The 25,434-nt window shown below is 34.1% G+C and overlaps 1 protein-coding gene across 1 annotated transcript; it reads right to left on the reverse strand.

The window, feature by feature from the left end:
• Positions 1-6,232: 6,232 nt before the first annotated feature.
• Positions 6,233-24,935, reverse strand: sri (sorcin). The gene is made up of 8 exons (XM_056476043.1): positions 24,705-24,935; positions 18,880-18,948; positions 17,296-17,365; positions 17,147-17,190; positions 14,811-14,958; positions 13,035-13,148; positions 10,006-10,064; positions 6,233-6,932 (listed from the first exon to the last, which is right to left on the reverse strand). Exons 1-8 carry the CDS (start codon positions 24,744-24,746, stop codon positions 6,906-6,908), a joined length of 573 nt encoding a protein of 190 aa, XP_056332018.1. The 5' UTR covers positions 24,747-24,935; the 3' UTR covers positions 6,233-6,905.
• Between the last annotated feature and the right edge of the window lie 499 nt (positions 24,936-25,434).

Here is a 25,434-nt window from a genome sequence, read left to right on the forward strand (position 1 = left end):
GTGAATTTCTCGTTCTCTGTCCTTTAGACAGCGATGCTTCAGAGAACAGGCAATGTAGCCTGTCTAAGCTAATCCCCAAGCAGTGCATGGTTTTGTTTTGTGGAAGATAAATGTTTCATTCCTGTGACCTCTTCTTAGGCGGGTCTCAAAATGCAGAGAATTCTGCTCATTTGTTTCTGCCAATTTTACTATTTTTCTCTCATCATTGCAGTGAAAGGAGCTCCTCTACTGCCTCCTGCTAGTGGATGTACATCATTTAGAATAGATGTACATTTTCACACATAAATACAAACACATCTGGTTTGCTATCCTTAGGAGTCTTCATGAACAATGATATTTTAAACTGTACAGACTGTATTCTAGCCATTTTTTCTGTTCTAAGTTAACCCAGATTTTTTTCTCAGTAAAGCTTGGTTAGAGTGAAAAGACTCTAAAGCTTTCTCAATATTAGGGGCATTCTACCAGAAACTTACATTTTCACTTTTACAAAATGTGACAGGGCCTGGCCTTTGAGCTTGTCCTCCTCAAAAAATCATACAAGACAAGCATAAAATAATATTAATAATTCCTCAAATTTATATAGCGCTTTTTCAGCAGTGGCGCCCCCAGAAAATTTTCCAAGGGGTGGCCAGATGAGGCTACACACCAAATCTTGGGGTGGCACACAAAAAATAATGAATTCAGTGTAATGATATATTTTTGTTTTTGGTAAATGAAATAAAGGGGTTATAATTCACTACTCTTAAAATATCGCAAGTTATTCCTTAAAATAATTCAGCAAGAACATGTGAAAACCAAATAAAAATCAATATTTAGTTTAAAAACACTTTTCAGGTCAGTCATTTTTCACATACTTTTATTGTACAGAATACAGTATATGCCATGACTAAAATTAATGAAGATTAATAAATTAATTTATAAAACAAACTGAACGAAAGGCATTACTATATGCACACACACTCACTAATAATATCCACGTTCCTTTTTTGCGCCACAGTAGTATTAATACATTTTTTTATTGATGTACCTTTTTGCAGAGATTTCTGGTCCTTGTAGGTCAACAAACAAAACAATGGAGGTGCTAAATAAGCTAGATTTTTTTAAAATAAAAAGTGTACAATCTCATGAACCCAAAGTTGTGCATAAACCACACAAACAATACTAAACAACTTATGTTATAAAAACTTTACCCTTAATTTTATTTTTATTTTTAAATGTGTAGTAGCCTAATTAGCAAAAGCAAACGTTCTGTAGAAAAGTCAAAACATTAAACAATGCAAACCAAAATGACCTAATTCTGAGCCTTGCTAAGTATCGTTAACACGTTTAGTACTTAACTGAAAGCTTAACAGACAGTATAGAATAGTTACTTAATTGAATATATGCATAGATAACAAACATACCTGTTGTTGTTTCATAAATAATTGCCAGAGCTGTCTGTTGAACGTGTGTGCGTGCTGACAAAAACATTGGGGAGGGGGCGGGGCAGTGAATCAGCTACGTTGGTGGTGCTAAGCAATCCACAATAATTTAGTGGCTGCAATTTATTTATTTATTGAAATATTGTAAATTTCCGTAAGTACATTTAAATTAAAAACGTCAACAGCCAAATCATATTGGGGTGGCCACAGGGGTGGGGGCCACCCCTTGGAGGCACCCTGTTTTCCAGACACTTAAAGCACATTACACATTGGGGGAATCTCCTCATCCACCACCGGTGTTTAGCATCCACTTGGATGACATTCTTCTTGCGCCAGACCGCACGTCACACACCAGCTGATTGGTGGAGAGGAGACCGAGTGATAAAGCCAATTATGATATGGGGATGGTTAGAACGCCATGATAGACAGAGGCCATTGGGCAAGTTTGGCCAGGATGCCGGTCTTTCTTGAAGGACATCCTGCGATTATTAATGACCACAGCGATTCAGGACCTCTCTCCTGACTTCAGTTTAACATCTGAAAGACAGCACTCACTGAGCAGTATAGAGTCCCCATCAATATACTAGGGAGTTAGGACCCACACAGACCGCAGAACCCTGCTGGCCTCACTAACACCACTTCCGGCAGCAACCTACGTAGCTTTCCCATGTGGTCTCCCATCCAGGTACTGACCAGGCAGAGACAACTATGACATTTGCAGAGAGCTAGCTGCTGTTCTATCATACAATTCAATGATAGAACACATCCTTGATCACTGGAGGCTTTTCCTTCATCAAATAAGGTCATTTCCTTTCCGTCATAGCCTTTAAGGTGTATTGCACACATTTTATGTTAAATATAATGCAAATGTGACAGGACTGACAGAAACACGGAGACAATTGTAAATGTATTTGTATTATATAGTTGTAGTATTTATTTGTAGAATTTATATTATATAATTTCATGTTTTAATCAATTGATGCGAATGATAACAACTTAAACTATCTATCTATTTATTCTAAATATCAGTTTTAAGCATAACAAGCTATTAAAGCTGTAGGTTCAGTTGGGCTGAGGACAAAGACAATGAGATGGTTTTTACATTTGTAAAGTGTTTGAATAAAAATCTGAGAACCAAATGAATGACATATTCCTTTTGTCCATTTCAGACATTTTGTGATGTAATACTTTATATTAGCTGTATTTATGTTTTTATTTCAGGGACAGATCATGTACGTTTCTGATACAATGTCCCATTAAACAGTTATACAAAGCAGGAAAAGGTTACAGAAGCCTTGGTGACATCGTGCTGTTTTAGAATCCACCATTTGAGACCCATGCATGCAGTCAACAAATGTAGAAGGTTCGAGCCTGTTGCTACTCTACCTTGAAATGGAAAATCATGAACAGGTGAGAAAGAACCAAAGGATCAGTTAAATGGCCTCTGGGCAGGCAACTTTGTAAATATTTGTTCATATGTGACTCTTAACACGTTATATATACAGTATTTACAGTTGAAGACACAATTAATAGCCCCCCTGAATGATTAGCCAACTGATTATTTTTCTTCCCTATTTCTGTTTAACGGAGAGAAGATTTCTTCAACACATTTCTAATCATAATAGTTTTAATAAGTCATTTCTAATAAAAGATTTATTTGATCTTTGTCATGATTACAGTAAATAATATTTGACTAGATATTTCTCAAAACACTTTTATACAGCTTAAAGTGACATTTAAAGGCTTAACTAGGTTAATTAGGTTAACTAGGCAGGATAGGGTAATTAGGCAAGTTATTGTATAATGATGGTTTGTTCTGTAGACTATCAAAGAAAATTAGCTTAAAGGGGCTAATAAATATTGTCCTTAAAATGGATTTAAAAAATTTAAAACTGCTTTTATTCTAGCTGAAATAAAACAAACAAGACTTTCTCCAGAAGAAAACATATTATCAGACATACTGTGAAAATCTCCTTGCTCTTAAACATAATTTGGGCAATATTTGAAAAAGAAAAAAAAATTAAAAGGGGGACAAATAATTGAACTGTGTGTGTATATTATATATATTTATTTTTATTTCTTTCTATAAAAATTGACCTGTGGTCTGTTGAGAAAGACAAAAATGACAACGTGAACGAAAACACTGTTTTATAATACATACATATATTAGCAACACTTTAAGGTTATGTAGTTACACGTTCTATAGTTATAATTATAGTAATTAGCTACAATGAATTATGAATAACTAACCCTAAACCCTCATTTAAGTAAGAACATACAAGTTGGGTCAGTGGTTAGCACTGCCGCCTCACGGCAAGAAGGTCGCTGGTTCGAGCCTCGGCTTGGTGCATTGGCGCTTCTGTGTGCAGTTCTTGTTCTCCTCGTGTTGGTGTGTGTGTCCTCTGAGTGCTCTGGTTTCCCCCATAATCCAAAGACATGCGCTATAGGTGAATTGAATAAACTAAAATGGTCGTAGTGTATGAGTGTGAATGAGTGTGTATGGGTGTTTCCGAATACTGGGTTGCAGCTGGAAGGGCATCCGCTGCGTAAAACATATGCTGGATAAGTTGGCGGTTCATTCCACTGTGGTAACCCCTGATGAATAAAGGGACTAAGCCGAAGGAAAATTACTCTTCATTATAAGCACTATGCATCACCTTCAAATAAAGTACAACCAAAAATATTGGGTCTCAAGTCTACTAAAGATGACCTGGATATTCAATATGTGAGGGAAAATGATGTTGAGAGGTAAAACTTCACTGTTTTGTTTAAAATAAAAAGAGCATTTCACGACAACAGCAATACTTCTTCTCAACTATCATCATAGTTCAATGCGGTTTCGCTGCCTGTTCATACAGTTCATCAAAACGTTTGTTGTTGTGTGTTTGCACCTGTCTCCTGTGTGGGTTTGTGGTTGATTGTGGAATCATTTTCCATTCCACAAACTGACCACATATACTTCTCATGAGTTTCCATCCCTCAAACTCCCACTAGCAAACAAATAAATGTAGCATTTCAGAAGTAAGGCTATAATACACTTAATTTTGAGGGTCCCCTTTAAGCATTCTGTTTACTATTATTTACTGCATGTCAACTTACACCATGTCCTAACAACATGTGACGAGACCTGCAATAAAAGGCATCTTTTCCATGTTAAAAGCAGTTTTTATCCTAATAATCTGCAACGGCGATGCACTAAATTTTTATTTTAGAAACCGTTTCTATTTCCGCAACAGAACAACAGCATAGGCTACTACTAAAACATTGATCCCCTCAGGTACAGATTATGTGCTTTATTCAACGTTAAATGCTTCAAATCTGAGTTTAAATATGATTTTATGCTATATTTATTAATTACCATACTACTCAAAGCAGCAACAGATAGTTTGAGTTTGATAGTTCGCCTCAGATTTAGAAAATAAAATAACTAGCAGAAAATTAAAAGTCAAAACTGTGACTGAGTATAAACCAACAACCTTAGTCACTCAGTATAATGTTCAAGAGGTTTAATAAGCATTTAATATGTATTTATTAGATTAAAAGACTTTACCATTTCATTGGGAGTGTATGGTCACGTTTTTTCAGACATGGTGTAACACTTTGGGCCCTATTATACACCCGGCGCAATAAGGCACAAGACATGTTTCCACGATGTGTTGCTATTTATCAGACCAACGCAACCTTAATTTTCCCGTTTTCCGCCACATTGTTTAAATAGCAAATTCAATTGCGCCACTTTGTGGACTCATGGGTGTTTTGGTCCTGAAAAGAGGCGTATTAAGGTGCATTGTTGGTGCGTTGTTATTTTGAGGAACTAAAATAGACTGTGCAATATTAGCAGAGAGCAGGTCTAAAGTCCAGTGCAGAGCACGTCAGTTGCGCGCCGCTTAAACATTGCTTAAAACACGCAGGATGTACAGCAATATGCCAATATTTTTACAAATGAAAAAGAACTAAAAGGATTAAAATATTTCAAAAATTATTACTTTCTACATTTTCTACTTTCAGTTTATTCCCGACAACTTTGTATGTTATTATTATTATCAGTATTATTTATTATATGCATATTTGTAAAGGCTTGTCTGTTATCCTCGCGCTGCAGATGGTCTGTTTAACTGTTTTCTCGCTAGAGAAGTGTTCAGTTTTACAAAGTCCACTATGTAATTAGCAAATGTGCCATGGTGCGACGCAACAGACTCTTAAAGGGAATGGTAGAGGAGACAATGATGGGTTTATTCTCAAAACACACCCATAACTCATTAAGAGAATAAGCTCAACCCTGTTAGACAATGCGCCATGGCAGAGTGTTTTTCCATCCTTAAAATAGCAAAAGTGGATTTGAACACGTCCTTAATGCTTTTGCACCCTGCGCTTTAGACTTTGTGACTAGATTGTTAAAATAAAGCCCTTTGTGTACTAGTAATTGAAGTAATTGAAGTCTAAGGGAGGAAAAGCCCAGTGTGACCGCAGCTTTATGGTTAAAAAAAACAAGAATTTAAACAAATAGTAAGAGAATTATCTGTTTCCTATCACTTTATCAATTTGCATTATTTTACATGAAAAATGGATTTAGTTTACTGTATATTATATATTTGCTGTATATCATACCAATACCAAGTCATGTTCAATTCATGTCATGTAAAGTGTAAAGAGTTCTGTAATCAAGCAGACTGTTTACTAATTACTGCTTACTACTACTAGTAGTTGCTAAGCTGTATTTAGTCAACAGATTACCACTAGGAGATTATTAAACCAGTCTAACTGACATGTACAACTGCGTTTTGGAAAAGACTAAAAACAACACAAACACATTCAACATTCATATCATGGTCTGTTTAAAGATCGTGAAACAAAGATGTTACAAAGCACAATGATGGTGTTATGCTGTAATTCATGAGGTCAAACAGATTTCATAGCTGATGTGTTATTTCAAAGTAATTATTTCGATATAAATGAAAAATGTATACAAACAGATCACAAAAATAGAGCGGAATCGTTAATTATTTGGCGTTACATACATTTTAACTCCATTTAAAAGCACTTGTATGTTGATTAGAGGTTTAGCACTTGCCACAATTACAAGCTGCTCATAACAACCCACATCAGATTAAGACACTCAAACAAGTAATGGAAATATATAAATGCCCTGATAAAGTTCCACAGGTTGAATGCTATAGTGCAACTAATGGTGTTAAACTATCATTTATATAGGTTATACGATTACATTTTTATATAAGATCCTGTACATTTGAGTGATTTATTAGCATAGCTAACTTCATGATAACAATATTGTTTTAAATCTAGGTAATATGTTGCATAATTACTACAATATTGTAACAGACATGACAAGTGGTTGTTGAAAAAAATGTATAGTTTACAGTGAAAACTAAAGCACATGTTTGTTTGCTTTTTTATTTTAGATCTTAGCATGAATCCAGAGGCTTCTCTCAGATGCTCATGGTGCAGTGAATCCAGAGGCTTCTTTCAGATGCTCATGGTGGAGTGGATGAACTGTGAGAGGAGGCACAAGAAATAAATTACAATCATTTATACACTGTAGAAAATTGTTGCTGGCTTAATTGTTCTTAGCTGAATCAAATAAAATGTTATAGTTATCTCAACTAATCAGTCAAACTGACTAAAAATATTAGGTTACACCTCGTAGAACTTTAAAAAATGCTATTTAAACCTCATTAACTTATTAAATCAGGTTAAAATAACATCAAAACATTTGTTATCATGACTTTGTCATATCATTTCAAACACAAGCATACACTGCCTAATGATGGACACTTAAAACATAAGAAATTAGCTTATGAAATGTCAACAGTATTAGACGTTTAATATTTCAATAAATTATATATATATATATATATATATATATATATATATATATATATATATATATATATATATATATATATATATATATATATATATATATATATACACACGTCTATATCTATCTATCTATCTATCTATCTATCTATCTATCTATCTATCTATATATATATATATATATATATATATATATATATATATATATATATATATATATATATATATATATATATATATATATTCTCAAATCTGATTGGCTGATAGCCATGCGATATTCTACAATAACAGCACTCGAACAGTCTCTTAACCTTCTGTATTACTCCGCCCGACGTAGAGTGACAGCAGATCAATAAATTCACTACAGTTTGACAAACATTGCTGCTGTTGGACAACATAATGTACTTTTGAGGCTTTTTTAAGCAAGAACATAATTGTTTAGATTGCAACTATGCAATTTATTTAAAAGGATAGTTCCTTTTTTAAATATTCATAAATTTCAGAGATTCAGCACGTTGGCGGCCATCAGCCTGTCATACTGAGCAGAGCAAAGAAAGTTGACGTTCCACCACAAGATGGAGACAGAGACACATAATAAGTGCTTAGGGGAGAAAAACAGCATTTTTTCAGCGCAAGTCTCAAACTACAATTGATCAAATCATTATAAAACAGGTAAGTGACTTCCTAAGTAGATCTCCTGCTTTTGTATTTTGTAGTGCTGTATTTACACCATAGTAATCTGGTAGTGTTTGCTTTGCTCTGGCTTTTTCGGGGCTAATTATTGTGATCTCCTGATTGCAACACAGAAATACTGGGAAATCTCTGTAGACTGATGGCATTTCATGCCGTTCAGCCTTATAATCTGAGCAATATCAGCTGTTTTGTCATCACTTTAGACATTATGCTGGAGAATCATTCAAATACTTGCTCTAAAGTGACGTTTGTGAAGTAGCAAAGGTTTTTGCTGTTCTGACACTCAGCTGCAGATGTGTATGAATGGTGGAAGAAAGTAGTTCCTCTTACAAAGGGGTTTTTGGAGAAACTCTTTGTTTAATTTTCTTTTTATATACACGATCATGACGTCAAACTGTTGTATAAACGCAATATCAGACTCATAGCAGTGCGATATGGTTGTATATAGTCACTGGTGGGACGCTAATGGCCCGTTTCCACTGAGAGGTACAGTACGGTACGGGTCAGTACAGGTCACCTTTATCAGGCTTGCTTTTCCACTGTTAAAAGCTTTTGGTGGGCGTGGTGTTCAAAAAAAGTTTCAGACAACGTCATTCTCGCTGGAGGAAATGTCTACAGTAAAGCTATACGGGTCGTTCATGTATCATATGAGAAGCACTTCTCACAAAACTGATGCTCATTACTAACCTTTCAATGAGCATGATTTGATTATAACTGCAGATCAATGACTGTGTGAAATAGCCTACTGTAATATCTGCGATTACATAAAATAAATAAATAAATGCAACATATATGAACACATATAGACCCTTACAGTCTCTGATATGTTACCAATTAGAGATAAACTACACACAGCATACATTTAGTCCTTATTTAGCTTCAAAAACAACACACAACATACTGTATAGCCCACAGTCTAACCTCTTATTTGGATCTTTAATCTTCACCAGCACATGTAACCTCTGTTAGAAAGTAATTCCATCATTCAGAGTAAATAATAGTCAAAAAGGTGATGCTAATAGTTAAACATGGCAGTTTGTTCATGTTTTAGCTTGCTGAAACAATCATTTACTCGTTTGTTTTTTCGGCTTCTCCTTTTCGCACGTCAGTCTCGCGTTTGTTTGTTTCTGAAAGGATTGGATGTTGAAAGCGCTTCAATAATCACGCGCACATTATTATCATCAGCTCAAGAAGTTCGTTATTTCAAATAGAGACATGCGGCGAGCGCAAGCGAGAAAGCACAGGGCATATTCTGCTCTTCTTCTTGGCTTTGTGGCTGTTCATCAAGACGACAATAAGGTTTGTTTGAGCTCGGGTAGATCATGGCTCGTTATTATATGTTTAATTATTACTTTGTAATACTGTGTAATACGATTCGCTTTCAGGTACCTTTTGACAGTGGAAACGGCCATAAAAGCTTACCGTACCAAACCGAACCATACCACTAAGTGGAGACGAGCCATAATGCACTCGGCCTGCGGCCTCGAGCCAAGGCATGCCTCCCACCAGTGCCGATCTTCAGCAATATTGCACCGCTACGTGTGAGATATTACTCTTATATACTTTTTTTGGTAACATTTTGGGATAGTAGTCAATAATCAAGTGTTTAACAGCATTATTAGAGACAAAAAAAAAACTCAACCACCATTCACTGCCATTACAAAGATGATTATAATGGCAGAAAATTATTTGATACAAATCAAACTGTGTTTGTATGAAGGAGGAATATTTTGCATGTACTGTGCACAGAGAGGATGGTTCGAGGTTTACATATCATTATGTAAAATCAACACTAGAAAGGAACCCAAACCACTTTTTACTCTTCCAAATTATCACTACAACTTTACCGCCATAGTACCATGGCAAATCAAACTATTAGAGAGTTAGTATTACCCCGTATCTAAAATCCCTATTTACTTACTACTCAGAATGTTGTCTTTTCTCTAAACTATCCCATATTGACTTATAGGTTACATTGTAGAGACACTTATTTCAAAACGAAAACACAATTCTGACGTAAATATTACATTCTCGAATGTTTTTTGTCACTTACATCATCATATTGAAATGTCGCCATTCCCTGTTGTGCTTGGTCCCGCTTTCTGAACACATCTGTTTTAAAAGACAAATTACAGTATTAGACATATGCATCACTTCATTTGATTTAAATGATTGGCTGGGGGTGTTTAATTATTCACAGTTTAAGTTTCACACTTTATTTAACAACCTACACTTAACAAAACTGTTTAAAATAAACAATAAAAATAAATAACTATATAATAAAAAACACCATGCCCTATCAACATAAGACACAGCACTGTGGTACATGATAAATGCTATCATTTTAAAAATAAATTTGAAAATAATACTATTAATGAAGAAGAACATTTCATTATTATAGATTTCTATTATTAAATTAGTTTTTTTAAATACTATTTTAATTTTTTTTCCTTCAGTTAGTTCATTTCACTGACAGTTTTAAGTCCAGTTTTTTATGAACACGTATTCATTTCGGTTTTTTATATTTCGTTTTGGTTTTAGTTTCATTATAAGATTAACGGAACACTTTGACCAAAGGGAAAGTTCAGTGTTTTCACAGTTTACTTTAACTCTTGTGAAAACCACAGAAGCCACTGTATCCAAAACTATACAAATGCAGCTTTGCAAAGTTAAAATGATGAAGAATTGAGGCAAAGATCTTCATATTACAGATAATATAGGCTATATGTATGCCTAGTTTACATTTTAGGCAGATGATGGAAAAACAGATAGGATGTATTGTTTATAAAAGAGGTTTTTGTATATAAACATGTGCTTAACTGTTGGGTTTGGCTGTCGCAGATGACACACAATAAGTTCCATCTACAGTTTTTCCATAAACAGCCACAGGTCAGACTTTCCGCCACAGAATGTGTGCTTATTAATTAAAAAAAAATTGTATTGCATTTTATTTGTTAGTTTTCTGTTTCTGTTGTTAGGTTTATTAAAGGGGACCTATTTTTACCTCTTTTTCAAAATTTAACATAAGTCTTTTATGTCTCCAGAATGTGTCTGTAAAGATTTTCACCCATCAAATTAATTATTATACCTTTCTAAACCTGATTTCCACAAACTTGACGTGTCTTCTTTTATAATTGTACTGAAACTATGCGGTTGTGCTGATGAATTACTGCGGTTTTACTGTTTTTATTACAAACATGCACTGTTTTAAAAACCTTTTAAACTTGTAAAACTCTGTCTTGATGTGCAGCTGATCATAGAGAGCTGAACAGATCTTCTAATCCCAGTTGCTTTGCGCACGTCCAGTCTTGTTGATATGATTATGCGCATTAATTAAACAAAAAGGGAGACTTATTGTGTTTATATCACTCTAAAATGACTGTGGACACACTTTACCTACACACAGTTCTGTCCAAACAGCTAACAGACTTTGATTTTCATAATAGGTACTATGATTTAAGGCTGTAAGGCTAATGAAATAATCATTTTATTTCAGTTAATGAAAATGTTTTTTTTTACCACTAGTTTTTTTATTTTTGGTTTATTTACTAAACTGCAAAAAAAAAAAAAATGCTCTTACTTTTTTCTTGTTTATAGTCCTAATATTATTAGATGCTTAATCAAGAATAACGTTCTAGACAAGTAAAAAATATAGCTTTTTTTTCAGAAATAACAAGTCAACATTTAAGAGAATTCTTCCATTTAAACAAGCTATATTATCTACCAAATATTCTTATTTCAATCCAAAAAAATGAGATTCTTTTAATTAAACAATGGCAGATTATTTTAAGGACACACTCACTTAATTTTCACTTATTGTATATGAAAATGAAACAATATTTTACTTGTTTAGAAAAAGCTTCATTTAATTAAGATTTGTTTTTAGATAATGTACAACAGCCTTAGTGAGATCCACTGAACCATGCCTCGCTCCTACTGTTTGTGCCTAGTAAAATTTGCATGAAGTAAAACTTTTCATCCATTTTTTCACATGACTTGCATTGTTGCACACACCTGCATCTTGTCACCAAAGGTTAGTATCACTTGTTTACTGGAGATCACTGGCTCTCCATTGAAATGAATGGGAACAATGCATTAGTTAAATGCAGGGTTCATGCACATTTTTACTATTACAATTTCATGCCTTTTCTAAGACTTCCAAGTTAATTTTCATTACCTAATGTTTCAAGCAATGTACATATACCTGGCAAATAATAAAAAATAAAAAAAACATGCACGTTCAAATGTATTATTACATTTACAGCATATCGTAAAATATGCAACAATCTCTATTTGTAAAATATATTTAGATAATGCTTACACAGCAATATTGTTAAACAAATTTTTATGACTTTTCCAAAACTTTGTGGGTTTTTCTCTTTTTCTAAAACTTTTCCAGGCCTGGAAAATGCCCTGCCCAGATTCCATAACTTTTCCAGGTTTTCAATGACCATATATGAACCCAGTAAATTTATTTTTTTCACTGCCTTTCAAAGGCGGTAGGAATTAGACTTAAATCCGGAAATTTAAAAAAATTATTAACATTTCTAAAAGCATTTTATTAGTTATTAAAGGAAATATTCAGGTTAGTAACATAAAAACTTTTCATGCTCATTACAGACACCCGATAGGTGGATCAAGCATTATTCAGAGTAACATTTAATCAACCGAAAGCTTTCTTTTCTGCACAAGACGTTTGGCCAGCGGAAAAATTAAAATGGTCGTGCCCAACTGAGTCTGGTTTCTCTCAAGGTTTTTTTTCTTCACTTTCGCCAATTAGTGAAGTTTTTTTCCCTCTCCGCTGTCGCCACTGGCTTGCATGGTTCGGGATCTATAGAGCTGCGCATCGTTGGATTTGCTCTTCAGTGTTTGAACTCTCAGTGGTGACTTCAAACCACACTGAACTGAGCTGAACTGAACTGAACTTAAACACTACAAACTGAACTACACTGTTCCTATTTACTGTGACCTTTTATGTGAAGCTGCATTGACACAATCTACATTGTATAAGCGCTATACAAATAAAGGTGAATTGAATTGAATTCTTCACGATCAGAACACAAGGAAAGAAATAAAACTTACCAGTCAAGCTCCTTAGTTTGACACAGCAAGCCACATAATCATCAAATGTGATCTTTCCTTGAGAGCTGTAACGCTTAATTATGCTGTTCATGGCCTGAGGACTCAGTCTGTACCCTAAAACAAGACACACCGTGACCTTCAAGAACACATTTTTACAGTTTATTCACATCCTGACAACAATTAGCTAGATGGAAATCCAGTTCCTTAAAAAAGCCAGTTTTTCCCCAATCTTGTTTAGCATTTTTATCAGGAAACAAAAATAAAATCCTTATGTAGCTATTCCACCTTGTTTTTTTGGTATTTATTTATCTAAAGCACTGTTAAAGAAAGGTTTTCAGTCAAGGAGATATATTTAAAACTTAAGTGGATGTATTCAATCATCAGAATATACTCTTTCACGGATACACTGCAATAATCTTTAGAAAACCTTATGTTCCTATTTACGTTCTATAACATAATTCATTTTTATATTTATTGGCTGCGTTGTTATTCGGTTGATTTAAAAGCTATTAATTCACCTTAAAGTATAAGAACTGAAGTGAAAATATAATGAAGTATAGAATAATGTTCAGTGTTCTGAAGAAAATTACACATATTAAAATAAATGTTTAAAGATGTCTAAAACCTAGACCTCATGGCTAAAACAAGGGTAAATAAGTCTAAAAAATAGACTAGTCATCAAATAGACTGATTAGACAGACTTCACGTGTAGTCATTCATTCATGTCTATTTTTTAACTGTTGTTAGACACCTATTAGATGTTCACTGACAATTTAAACCTTGTTTTAGCCAAAACATCTGTGTTTTTAGACATATATTAGGTGCCTTTTAGACTTCTTTTAATCACAAAAATGCTTGCTGGACAGACTTCATGTGTGTAGTCATTCATTCATGCCTATTTGATGATGGTATATTTTTGAACTATTCTTAGATGTCTATAAGATGTTCACTGACATGCCAAATTTAGGCTTGTTTTTTGCCAAAAGCTTTGTGTTTAGACATCTAGTAGGGGCCTTTTAGATTTCTTTTAAATCACAAAAATGCTTGCTGGACAGACTTCAGGTGTGTCGTCTTTCATTCATGTCTATTTGATGATAGTCTATTTTCGATCTATTGTTAGACGTCTATTAGATGTTTACTGAAAGGCCAAATTTGGTCTTGCTTTAGCCAAAAGGTCTATGTTTAGGCATCTATTAGACTTCTTTTAATCACAAAGGAGCTTGCCTGACAGACTATGAATATATGAATATGAATATATATATATATATATATATATATATATATATATATATATATATATATATATATATATATATATATATATATATATATATATATATATATATATGTAGTCATTCATTCATTCATTCATTCATGTCTATTTTATGATAGTCTATTTTTTAACTATTGTTAGACGTCTGTTAGATGTTTACTGAAAGACCAAATTTAGTCTTGCTTTAGCCAAAAGGTCTATGTTTAGACATATATTAAGTGCCTATTAGAATTATCTTAATCACAAAAATTCTTCCTGGACAGACTGCATGTGTGTAGTCATTCATTCATGTCTATTTGATGATGGTCTATTTTTGATCTATTGTTACACATCTATTAGATTTTCATTGACAGGCCAAATTTAGCCTAGTTTTAGCCAAAAGGTCTATGTTTAGACATCTATTAGGTGCCTATTAGACTTCTTTTAGTCACAAAAAAGCTAATCTAAAATGAAAAAAAATCAATAAAACAGAAACAAAATAGAAATTGATTCCAAATATTTACCCATAGAGGAAATGGCCTGATTCATTTCCTGTGGGTCGACTGTGCCACTCATGTCCCTGTCAATGCTCATGAAGTGCTGCTTCCAGCCATTGAGCACTGCCCACAATTCCTTGAACTCATTGAAGCCCATCGAGCAAGACATGTCTCTCTGATGAACGGTTAAGTTATGGAAGAAAAAAAAGCTTGAGAAACACCCACAATTCATTTAGTAACAGTATTGATATGTTAATAAGCTCTAGTGCTGCAAGAAGACAATGCAAACATAATAACGCAAGTCTTTTTGCGGTAACAGTAGTATTGAGTGCTGCTAAAGTGCTACTATAATACACCATCCCCTATCAATATAAGACGCAGCACTGTGACACGATAAATGCTATATTTTCTATTTTAGAAACACTTTCTATTTATACAATGTCATGGCTGAAAAACAGCATAAACTACTATGACAATGATCACCTCAGGAAGTGAATGTGTTTTTATTTAGTGTTAAGTATTACCAGTATGAGTTCAAATACCATTTTGCATGACATTTACACGGATACTGAATGTGCCAGCAGATTTTTTTACCTGATCATGGGAATAACATGACAAACATGCAGTTTAAACATGAATGAACAAAGCATCATCACTCCGCATGTACTATTAATAATGTTAATGAGGTTTAAAATTTATGAAAAACAGTCCATTTCTTTGGGTGTGTAATGCACTATTCTGTACATCTGAATGTATACGGTATTTAAAGTTCATCGTGTCGCATCTCATGTGGACAGCCAAATTAGTTGTTGCTGGACTGTTGTTAGGACATGGTGATAGATATGTGAGCATTCTGTGGATGAGTGTTTTGTGGCATTGAGCAGTGCAGGGGCGTAGCAACCGGGGGGGGACGGGGGGATCCGTCCTCCTCACTTTTAGAGACAGACCAATTAGAAACAGGTGATTAATAATTATATGAACATATGATCTCATACAGCCGTCCCACCCACTTTTAAAATGTCCGCTACGCCCCTGAGTGTAGCTAATCAAAGACATGTTTATTTAATATGCGGACATAATGGCTAGTCAGAGGCATTTTAGAAAAAAAAAAAACTTATTTATTCACCCACAAAAAACATTGTTTATCATCACTTTTGGAGTCAAAAACCACTTACAAGTGAAACAAAATGAGTTCCTATGTTTTACAACCGTATACGGAGATCAAACTCTCAGGCACGCTTGAATTCACTGCATCCGAAATCGCAAACTTCCATACTATATAGTACGTTAAAAACAGTATGCGAGCCGAGTAGTATGCCTTAATTCATAAAATTCGGAAAACAGGATGTGAGAAGTACACGGATGACCTACTACTTCCTACGAGATTCTAAAGTGCGCATTCGATGGATGCTTCGCTATCCAATGATGCCACGTGAGAGAATTCATGAATGGGAGTGAAGCGAAACAACTGACACGGGTAGGTCATGTAATAATGACAAATGGTAGATGTAGTATGCCTGAACTTCATTTACACAACTCGCATTCATACTATATAGAACGTACTTTCTAACAGTCGCGTAGTAAATTCAAATTCAATGTAGTACCTACTTAGTAGTAGGCGGTTTCGGATACAGCAATTGTGTGTTTACAGCAAACAGGAAGGATGCGTAAGTTGCATCTAGGGCTAAGCGATTCATTGAATTGAAATCGCAAACGCAACTGAGCAGAGCTTAGTTTATAGTGCACGTCTTCAAGGAATTACTGTGTGATTTGTTGTAAATTTCCTCTGAAAGCCAGAGGGCGCTCTCACCAAAAACCTGTCCAAATACACACGAAGAAACCTAGGAAATCCTCTGGAGAAAATGGCGGTTGCTGAATAAACAGAAGATGTAACTGCTTTCTTTGAATCAGCTTGACTAATAAACACACTGACTATGGAATCATCTCATAGAAGGATTTATTTCAAACACTCGAGTAGTTATGCGGCGAATTTGAAGTAAAAACATTATTATACAATGTAATTTTCAAGCTATGAAAATTAATTTTACTTTTACTTTATTACAAAGCGACACAAACAGCTGTCATTAATCGCAGAACTACTATCTTGTTGTCATTACCAACCGATTAAACTGAATTAGATTTATTTCTTTGGATGGCTTAAGACTAAATTGTGAGGTAATTATGAGGGCAGTTGATCTTTTTGGGTGAACTGTTCCTTTAATTATTTACAGCATTTTAATGATTCAATTTTACTAGATGTTATTATGTTAAAATAGTTCCACTAATTTTGACTAATTCTGAAATATTGACAACACAACAATTCAAACTACAAGCAATTCAGCACATCTGTGTGAGAAGGATACGTCAAGCATGCTGATCATCAGTCTACATGTCTCAAGGTTGAAAGCTGCAAGAGAAAGGAGTGTTACAGTCGTAAACCTGCAAATGCTTTCAGTTTATGGCTATGAAGAGCTATTCTGCTTCACTATTAAATTAAGATAAACGCTCTTACGTCTATAGCCGCCAGAGAAATTGGCTTGAGTCAAACAAGCCTGAAGTTCTTCTGCAGATATCTGGCCATCCTGCCGAAAAACAAATCGAATATATTATTTACAGCATCAATTATTAAACAAGATCTTCGTAAAAGTAAAATTGAGGATTTCTGCTACAGACTGAAACAAAAATTGGCAAATTTTACATACATACTTTCTGTGAACAACATTATCATACATCAATCTATTTAACCATTCTGTACTGTTCAAATTGAATCTTTCTTTATGTTTGTAGCTGGTTTTGCTCCACTGACTTCTATTATATCCACATTTTTTGATTGCAAAGCCATGACATCAAATAATCATGCATTCTTGATTGTTGGTGATTTTCTCTGTTGGTAAGAGGTAACATTTGACATTTGTACTGTTGATCATCAGTTCGGCACCCTAAACCCTTTAGATACGCCTGTTCAAAAACGTTTCTGCTGTTTATATTGATTTCTATGGATTAAAATAGCAAATTAGGGTGTGCGTACGTAAATACACTTGCTGCGTTTACTGTGTTCTGAAAGCTGAGCTGCTTATTTTTTATTTTCTCAAACATATCAAGGTAAGTGTGCAAGGGTTTCTCTTAGGCCCCTTTTAAACTGCCAGTTAAATGTGACCCAATTCCGATTTTTTGCTCATATGTGACACAGATCGGATCTGTTGTATGACCACGAAAAAAAGCACATGTATTCGGATATTCAGAGATCAGTTTCAGGCTTCCTTCATATGTGGAAATAAATCAGATATAAATCGGATATGTGACAATGCGACTATCATGTTAACAGGCAGATTGAATTTATTGAGGTATTCCGTTTTGTACGTCATTAAACTTGCGACAATGTGGTACTTCTCTGCGGTTTAATGATGTAGAAGGAAGAGCGTGTGTGGAGACGCCAATGCGGTAAACAACAACAACAGAGGAAAGATGGAGGAGGAAAGTGGTCAGTCGCCACAATTTGCTCCCACCAGACCTGAGATCTCTCTCATACCCACAAATTCCTCTGATTGGTGGAGGACACCATATATATAAACCATAGGCGCAAGCTGCGATGATATCAAAATCATTTTAATGTTGGGCGATCTTCGCATATTTTGCAGAACTATAAGCAAGACAATTTCGTCCATCGTGGCTAGTGTGGCGCAGATGCCAGAACCCGCCTTTACGTATGCGTGACGTCGTAAATTGTATGGCAAGTGTAAACACATGAATCGGATATGGGTCACAATTAAAAGAATGTGTAAATGAACAGGCAAAAAATCTGATATAGGCATCAGAATTTGGCCTGACAGTGTAAACCTTATACTCTCACACACATTATACTCCATATAAAAGCCAGATGCTTTTTTGCACTGTAAATTATGATAAACAGTAAAAATCACAAATTGTACTTCTTTCCAACAGGGAAAACCACCAACAATCAAGAATGCATGATTATATGCTGTCAAGACCTGCAAATAAAAAAAAGTCACTATAATGGAAGTCAATGGGGCAAAAGCAGTCACTAACATAACGAAAGGTTAGCAAATTTGCCCGGAGTGTATTGTTGAGTTCTTACTTGACCAGCAATAGCAGTAAAGTATCCATACAGAGGGTCCTGCTGCTGTCCAGGGAATCCACCGGGATACTACATGGGAGAACATCAAGAAGTTGATTTTAGTGATTTAAATAGTGGTAATAAGGACATATTCTTATTATTAGTTTTTATTGAAGTTGGTTTATTTTACAATTGTTATTTTAATTATTAAATTATTTACTTATCTCACTCACTTGCCTTTGTCCCTGATATATCAAAGGTCGCTACAGTTAAATGAACTGCCAATTACACTACCTGACAAAAGTCTTGTCGCCTATACAAGTTAAGAACAACAAATAATAACTTGACTTCTAGTTGATCATTTGGTATCAAAAGTGGCTTATATGAAAGGCAAAGGCCTCTAGATTACGCTTATTTTACCAAAATAAAATATGATAATGCCTTGGTTTTTAATTATTTAATTAGGACAGTAAGGTCTGACTTTGCTTAGACAAAAGTCTTGTCACTTAACAGAAATCAAAATGCAGTGGAAAAAGATTTAATATTGTGTATGACTCTCATGAGCTTGGAGGACTGCATCCATACATCTCTGCAATGTCTCAAATAACTTATTATTAAAGTCATCAGGAACAGCAAAGAAAGCGTTCTTGCAGGTCTCCCAAAGTTCATCAAGATACGTTGGATTCATCTTCAATGCCTCCTCCTTCATTTTACCCCAGATATGCTCAATAATGTTCATGTCTGGTGACTGGGCTGGCCAATCCTGGAGCACCTTAACCTTCTTTGCTTTCAGAAAGTTTGATGTGGAGGCTGAAGAATGAAAAGGAGCGCTATTCTGCTGAAGAATTTGCTCTCTCCTGTGGTTTGTAATGTAATAGGCAGCACATATGTCTTGATACCTCAAGCTGTTGATGTTGCCATCCACTCTGCAGATATCTCACATGCTCCCATACCGAACGTAACCCTGAACCATGATTCTTCCTACACCAAATTCGACTGATTTCTCTGAGAATATTGGGTCTATGCAGGCTCCAATAGGTTTTCTGCAGTATTTGTGATGATTGGGATGTAGTTCAACAGATGATTCATCTGAAAAATCTACCTTCTGCCACTTTTCCACATGATCCTCTTACAACTGGGATCGGCAACAAGACTTTTGTCAGGTAGAGTACTCTGGCATATGTTTTATGTGGCAGATGCCATTTTACTTATCTAATTATTATTATTATTTTTAATTTTTTTTTATGACATGACCAAATGAAATACGATACATTAATATGTTTTCCACCTTGCCAAAAATCACTGTAAACTTTAATGCACAAAAGCATTATTTTGCTAAAAAAAACATAGCAGCTACAGTAAAACCTGTTAACTACAAGTAGTCTTCCCATTTAAAGAGAAAAACTGTAAATAGTTTAATTCTGCATTAAATTTCTATTTTACAAAGTTTGTTTTGTTAGCACACATTATAAGTTTTAAGGGGAACAACAAATCTACTGATTTGAGTGATACTGATTACTGAGTGTAACTACTGAACTGAACTAATCCACTGAAAAAAGAAATCTTTAATCAAAATTTATCCAATTGTGCCCAGTCTAAAATGGCAGTCCTTCAATGATGCTGTCAGTTTGAGGGCTTAGGCGAAATATGCTTAGCCACGCCCCTCCAACTATTCATTTGCTTTGAGAAAAGGATGAAAAGAGGAGCTTTATAATATAACCCCACCCCCTACTTAATATTCCATTCCATTTAGAAATACACCATCATACTGAAAATAAAAGTGAGCAGCAACATCCGGTTCACATGAATGTTAACATCACATTAGTTGTAAAGTAAAAGGAAATGCAACAGTGGTTTTTCCCATATTGTTTCACATCCAGTTTGTTTTAAAAGCAATCCAAAAAATTTGACTCTGTTCTTTAGCAAGATACAAAACATCATGTCTTTTAATTAAACATCTGAATACTAAAATTATGTAAGTGTAACGAAATATATAATAGTCGCCACTGGCTTGCTTGGTTTAGGGAGCTGCGCATCGATGGATTTACTCTTCAGTGTTTGGACTTTCAGCAGTGAAAATTAAACCCCACTGAACTGAATAAACTGAACTTCAACTCTGAAAACTGAACTGACACTGTTTCAATTTACAAGAGCTTTGAAAATTCTACATTGTAAAAGCGCTATAGAAATAAAGATGACTTGAATTGAATATAAAATAAACTGGTATACATAACTTATTTAAATTCAGATCCCATTTTAAGTGAACATTTGTTTGCTAAATTTGTGCATTCAACACCACTCAATTCTAATTTTAACAGGCGGTTTTATTTTTTTGAGGTAAACCATTGTGGTCATGATCTACTACAGTGGATTTTAAGTCTGTTTACCCACAAAATTAGAGATTTAGTATGTCTCCCTTGTTTAATTATCACAATAATGTATTTGATCATCTTGTTTCATCAAAGAAAATGGTCGGAGTATGTCAGAACTAGAATTGAAAACCAATGACCTACAGGCTACGCATGCCTCCTAATCTGACACACCCGGTGCTGTTCAAAGGTGACTGCACTAATCAGTCGAGTAGAACCAGGTGTGTGTTTAGAAAGCAAACCAAAGTCAACATTGGCAGTACAGACACAATAGGCTATATGCACTGGGACTTTTAATTTAAATAATCCAGCTCAAGGCACTCTTTAAGATCTATATGGTTAGTTTAAAATCAGTTATCTTAACTGCCTGATTGAGATACAATATAAAGTGGGTCTCATACAGGACAAAAGCACTGCAATAAATTCAATTGTTCTGCGTTATGACTTTAAAATATACATTTATTTTACCGCAGAATTTTCAATGGAGTTTCAGCAATTGCCTGCTGCACCTGATGGTGTTTGTGTTTAAACGCTCTGTAATCTCATTTTATGCTTGAACAACTAAATGAATGCTTCTCTATTTAATGGACTATATTTGAATTTAATTACATTGTTGATGATGTGCTTTATGAAATTAAAAATAATCACATTAACCTTTCAATGGAGGTTTATTGGTGGCTGAAAATTACCTTCCATGCATTTAGCGTATTGACTCCCGTGATATGTGTGCAAACGTTAACTATCATTACCCCTTTTCCACTACTTAAATGTAAGTTTCCATTTATCCTGAGCTCAAAAAGATAGTTCACCCACAATTGAAAATTCTGTCATCATTTACTCTTCCTCCACTTTGTCCAGACATGTTTGTTAAACACAAAGGAATTTATGTTGAAAAATGCTGGAAACAGGTAGCTATTGATTTCATTGACTTTCCTACTTTGGAAATCAATGGTTACTGGCATCCAACATACTTCAAAATGTCTTCTTTTAAGTTCAACAGAACAAAAACACTCAACTTGAGATTAGGTGAATGGTGAGTACATTTTCATTATTCGGGGAACTATCCCTTTAATAAATGAACAAAATAATAGAAATAAGTTTATAATTAAATCCTACATTTAAGTAGGAATTTGCATTATAGAATAAGAAACTAAATATAGAATTAATTGTAACACTTTTTAATTGAAAGAACATCATGAACAAAATATATGTTATTCAGAAAATAGTACTCAAACTTCTTTTTCACCCCCAAATTACTTACATTGCTTGTGTTTAGCTGAAGTCAAACATTATTGTTTTCCAACAAGAAATTATGAACAATGCTAAATTTAAGAGGTATATTTTAAGGGCACCTTTATAAAAATAAACATCATTTAACTCTAGAGATTGCACAAACAAAAATGTCGACACAAAATCCAAAAATTGGGGTTTTTAGCACACACTTAACTACTAATTAGGTACAACCTGACAGTTCTCTACACAAGGCAGCTAGAAGCAGCATTATAACTGCAAACGTTGAACATTTTCAAGACATTCATCCAAAGTAGGGGGCGGCTAAAAAAAAAACAGGACGTGTGTGTGCATGTGTGTCTTAGAAAGAAAAGATTTGGAGCAAATATAGTCTATGTTCCAGTGTATATGTGGGGAAAGATTGACTTTTTGTGTGTGAGAGAGAGATTATTAGAGATTACTTTTACTAAACAACACAACATGGACATCATACAGGACATCAGAAACATTATAAATAATTTTTTTTAAATAAACATTTCTGAAAATATCCTGTGCAAATACAGGAAAGGTCATGAATAAAAAAATTACCATATTTATTCCCACACGGAAAAAACCTATTTAAACATAAATGTTTATGTTTACATATAAACATATATCAAATAGTCAATTTTCCTATATTATATGTACATATATGTAAAACTGGGAAACAGCCAATTTTATATGTCACGTGTATTAAAAGCCTATATCAAAATCTATATTAAAACATATGTTTATATAGGTTCTTTCCGTGTGGGCTCTGACTTATTATTAATAGTTAAATTCCATAACATGCCAATTACATGTGATTCCAATTTCAAGTGTTCGCACATACATACCAGGGTTCCTGCAGGTTTCACCGAGTTAATTTTAAGACTTTAAGACATTTTTAAGACCATTATGAATGAAATTTTGGACTCATAAAGAGCTACAGGCTAACGAATTTTTCAAATGTGCAGATGGAAAAGATTTTTATTTGACCTATCACCTATATTATTACTACCTATATTATTTATGAATACAATAATCCATTAATAATAAACAATTAAAATATTTTAGATTTTATTTCTAAGCTAAATATTTTAAATATTGTGTAAAAACAAGCAAGCTCTACTTGTATCCATACACTTTTTCCGACATATACTTTCTTTAAAATAAAATAAAATAAAATAAAAAAAATGAACAAACGTTTTAAAAAATATCATAAAATAAATCTATGCACAGCAATCCGTCCAGGTCAGTGTTCTGAGCAGTAAATACATGGAGAACTTTCAAACAAACGTTATTGTAAGAAAAATACTTAAACCCATTATGATAAATAGAGTTAGAAATGACATTTTTAAATAAAAAGTTTAAAGTTTTATTGAGATTAGGATTGTTGGTGATTGCATGGGTTTGGGCCAGATTGGGTAGCAATACATGAACAAAGAAAATTTTAATTCTGTTTAAAAACATTTAAGACCTACAACACAATATTTCAGTCAATTAAAGACTTTTTAAGGCCTAAAATTTGGATTTTGAGATTTAAGATATTTTAAAACTTTTTAAGACCGCACAGAAACCCTGACATACATTGTGTTTGCATTTTTTTTGTTATTAGTTATTGCCTTGATAATAGAAAATATGAACTAGGCATCATGTATGAAAGTTGGCAAAGTGAGATATGAGCTATATAAAAGACATATCTTGTATGTACATATAGGGCTTTTATGTGGACATAAAAAAGCAATACAGGAGACCTATATGGCCAGTATGCACATATATGCACCTCAGTTTTGCCTATAAGTGACATATATACGCATATATGCAGCGTATAGATCATTTCTATGCATATATACTGCATATTTCATGCACATTTATCCTCATATAGGTTCTTTGCATGTGGGTTTTTATCCACTTAAATAGGGTCTGGCGTCATAAAGATCCAAAAGGTTATCAAATCTATTTATCAACATTCCACTACTGTTTAGAAACATTAGAGAACACGGTAAAACCTTTTAAAACACCCAATGTGAAGTAAAAATCACAGTAATAGCATAGTAATTTACTTGGTTCAGTGGCGTCCTAAACAACCTTAAGTTTCCGGTGTTTTAAAATAAGCAGGAGAGTGTTTGACATTGAGCTTTCTAAATGTTCTCCGTCTAATATCCTTGTAAAGCGTATGAATAAATATTATTATTTTAGGAGTAACGTTAACTCAATAAATCTTACCCCGCCCGCTGCAGGAGGTGCGCCATATCCTTGGTAATTCATTTTATAAGCTCGCTTTCTTCAGCAGATAGTCAAAAACCGAAGAAGTTGATACGCGAGGTCTTCAGGAGATTGTGAAAAACCCGGAAAAATTACTACGATACGCGAATTCTTCAGAAGGTACTGGTCAAAAACCCGTACAAGTTGATGCTAAAGAAAGTATGTGGATACAGTCTCCGCCCTCTTCCGTAATGGGAGTGTCTTCTATGGTTGGGCAAAGCAACGGCTGTAATATCATCTACTTCCTCAATTTGTAATATGGTGTAATGTAAATGAAGGATCAACAACAGAAAAGTTCAAGTCTTCCTTCAGTTTGAAACTATATGGGTCGTCTGCAGACTTGGATTCAGGCAGTTTTACGGCCCAGGCAGTTTTACGCTCGTTTTACGCCCCTGTTGTTCCTAGTGCGTCCAGTAGGGGGGATGAAAGATACATGGCCAAATAATACATTTGAAATCAACGCTCCAAGATTATTAAATGTCCTGTTTATAAATATATATTTTAAAAACACAAAGTTGGATAGTGTAATGGTTAATTGTAGCCTAGTTATACGTTTTCATATAGAGATATGTATTTTGTTGTATTGTTTATATATAAAGTTACATTCTGAAAATAACAAAATTATAACCAAACAATACAGTGTTATTAATATGAATTATTGATATGCTTTGATGATAATGCAGTGGTATTG

The sequence above is a fragment of the Danio aesculapii genome, chromosome 16 (assembly GCF_903798145.1).
Source record: "Danio aesculapii chromosome 16, fDanAes4.1, whole genome shotgun sequence".
NCBI lineage: Eukaryota > Metazoa > Chordata > Actinopteri > Cypriniformes > Danionidae > Danio > Danio aesculapii.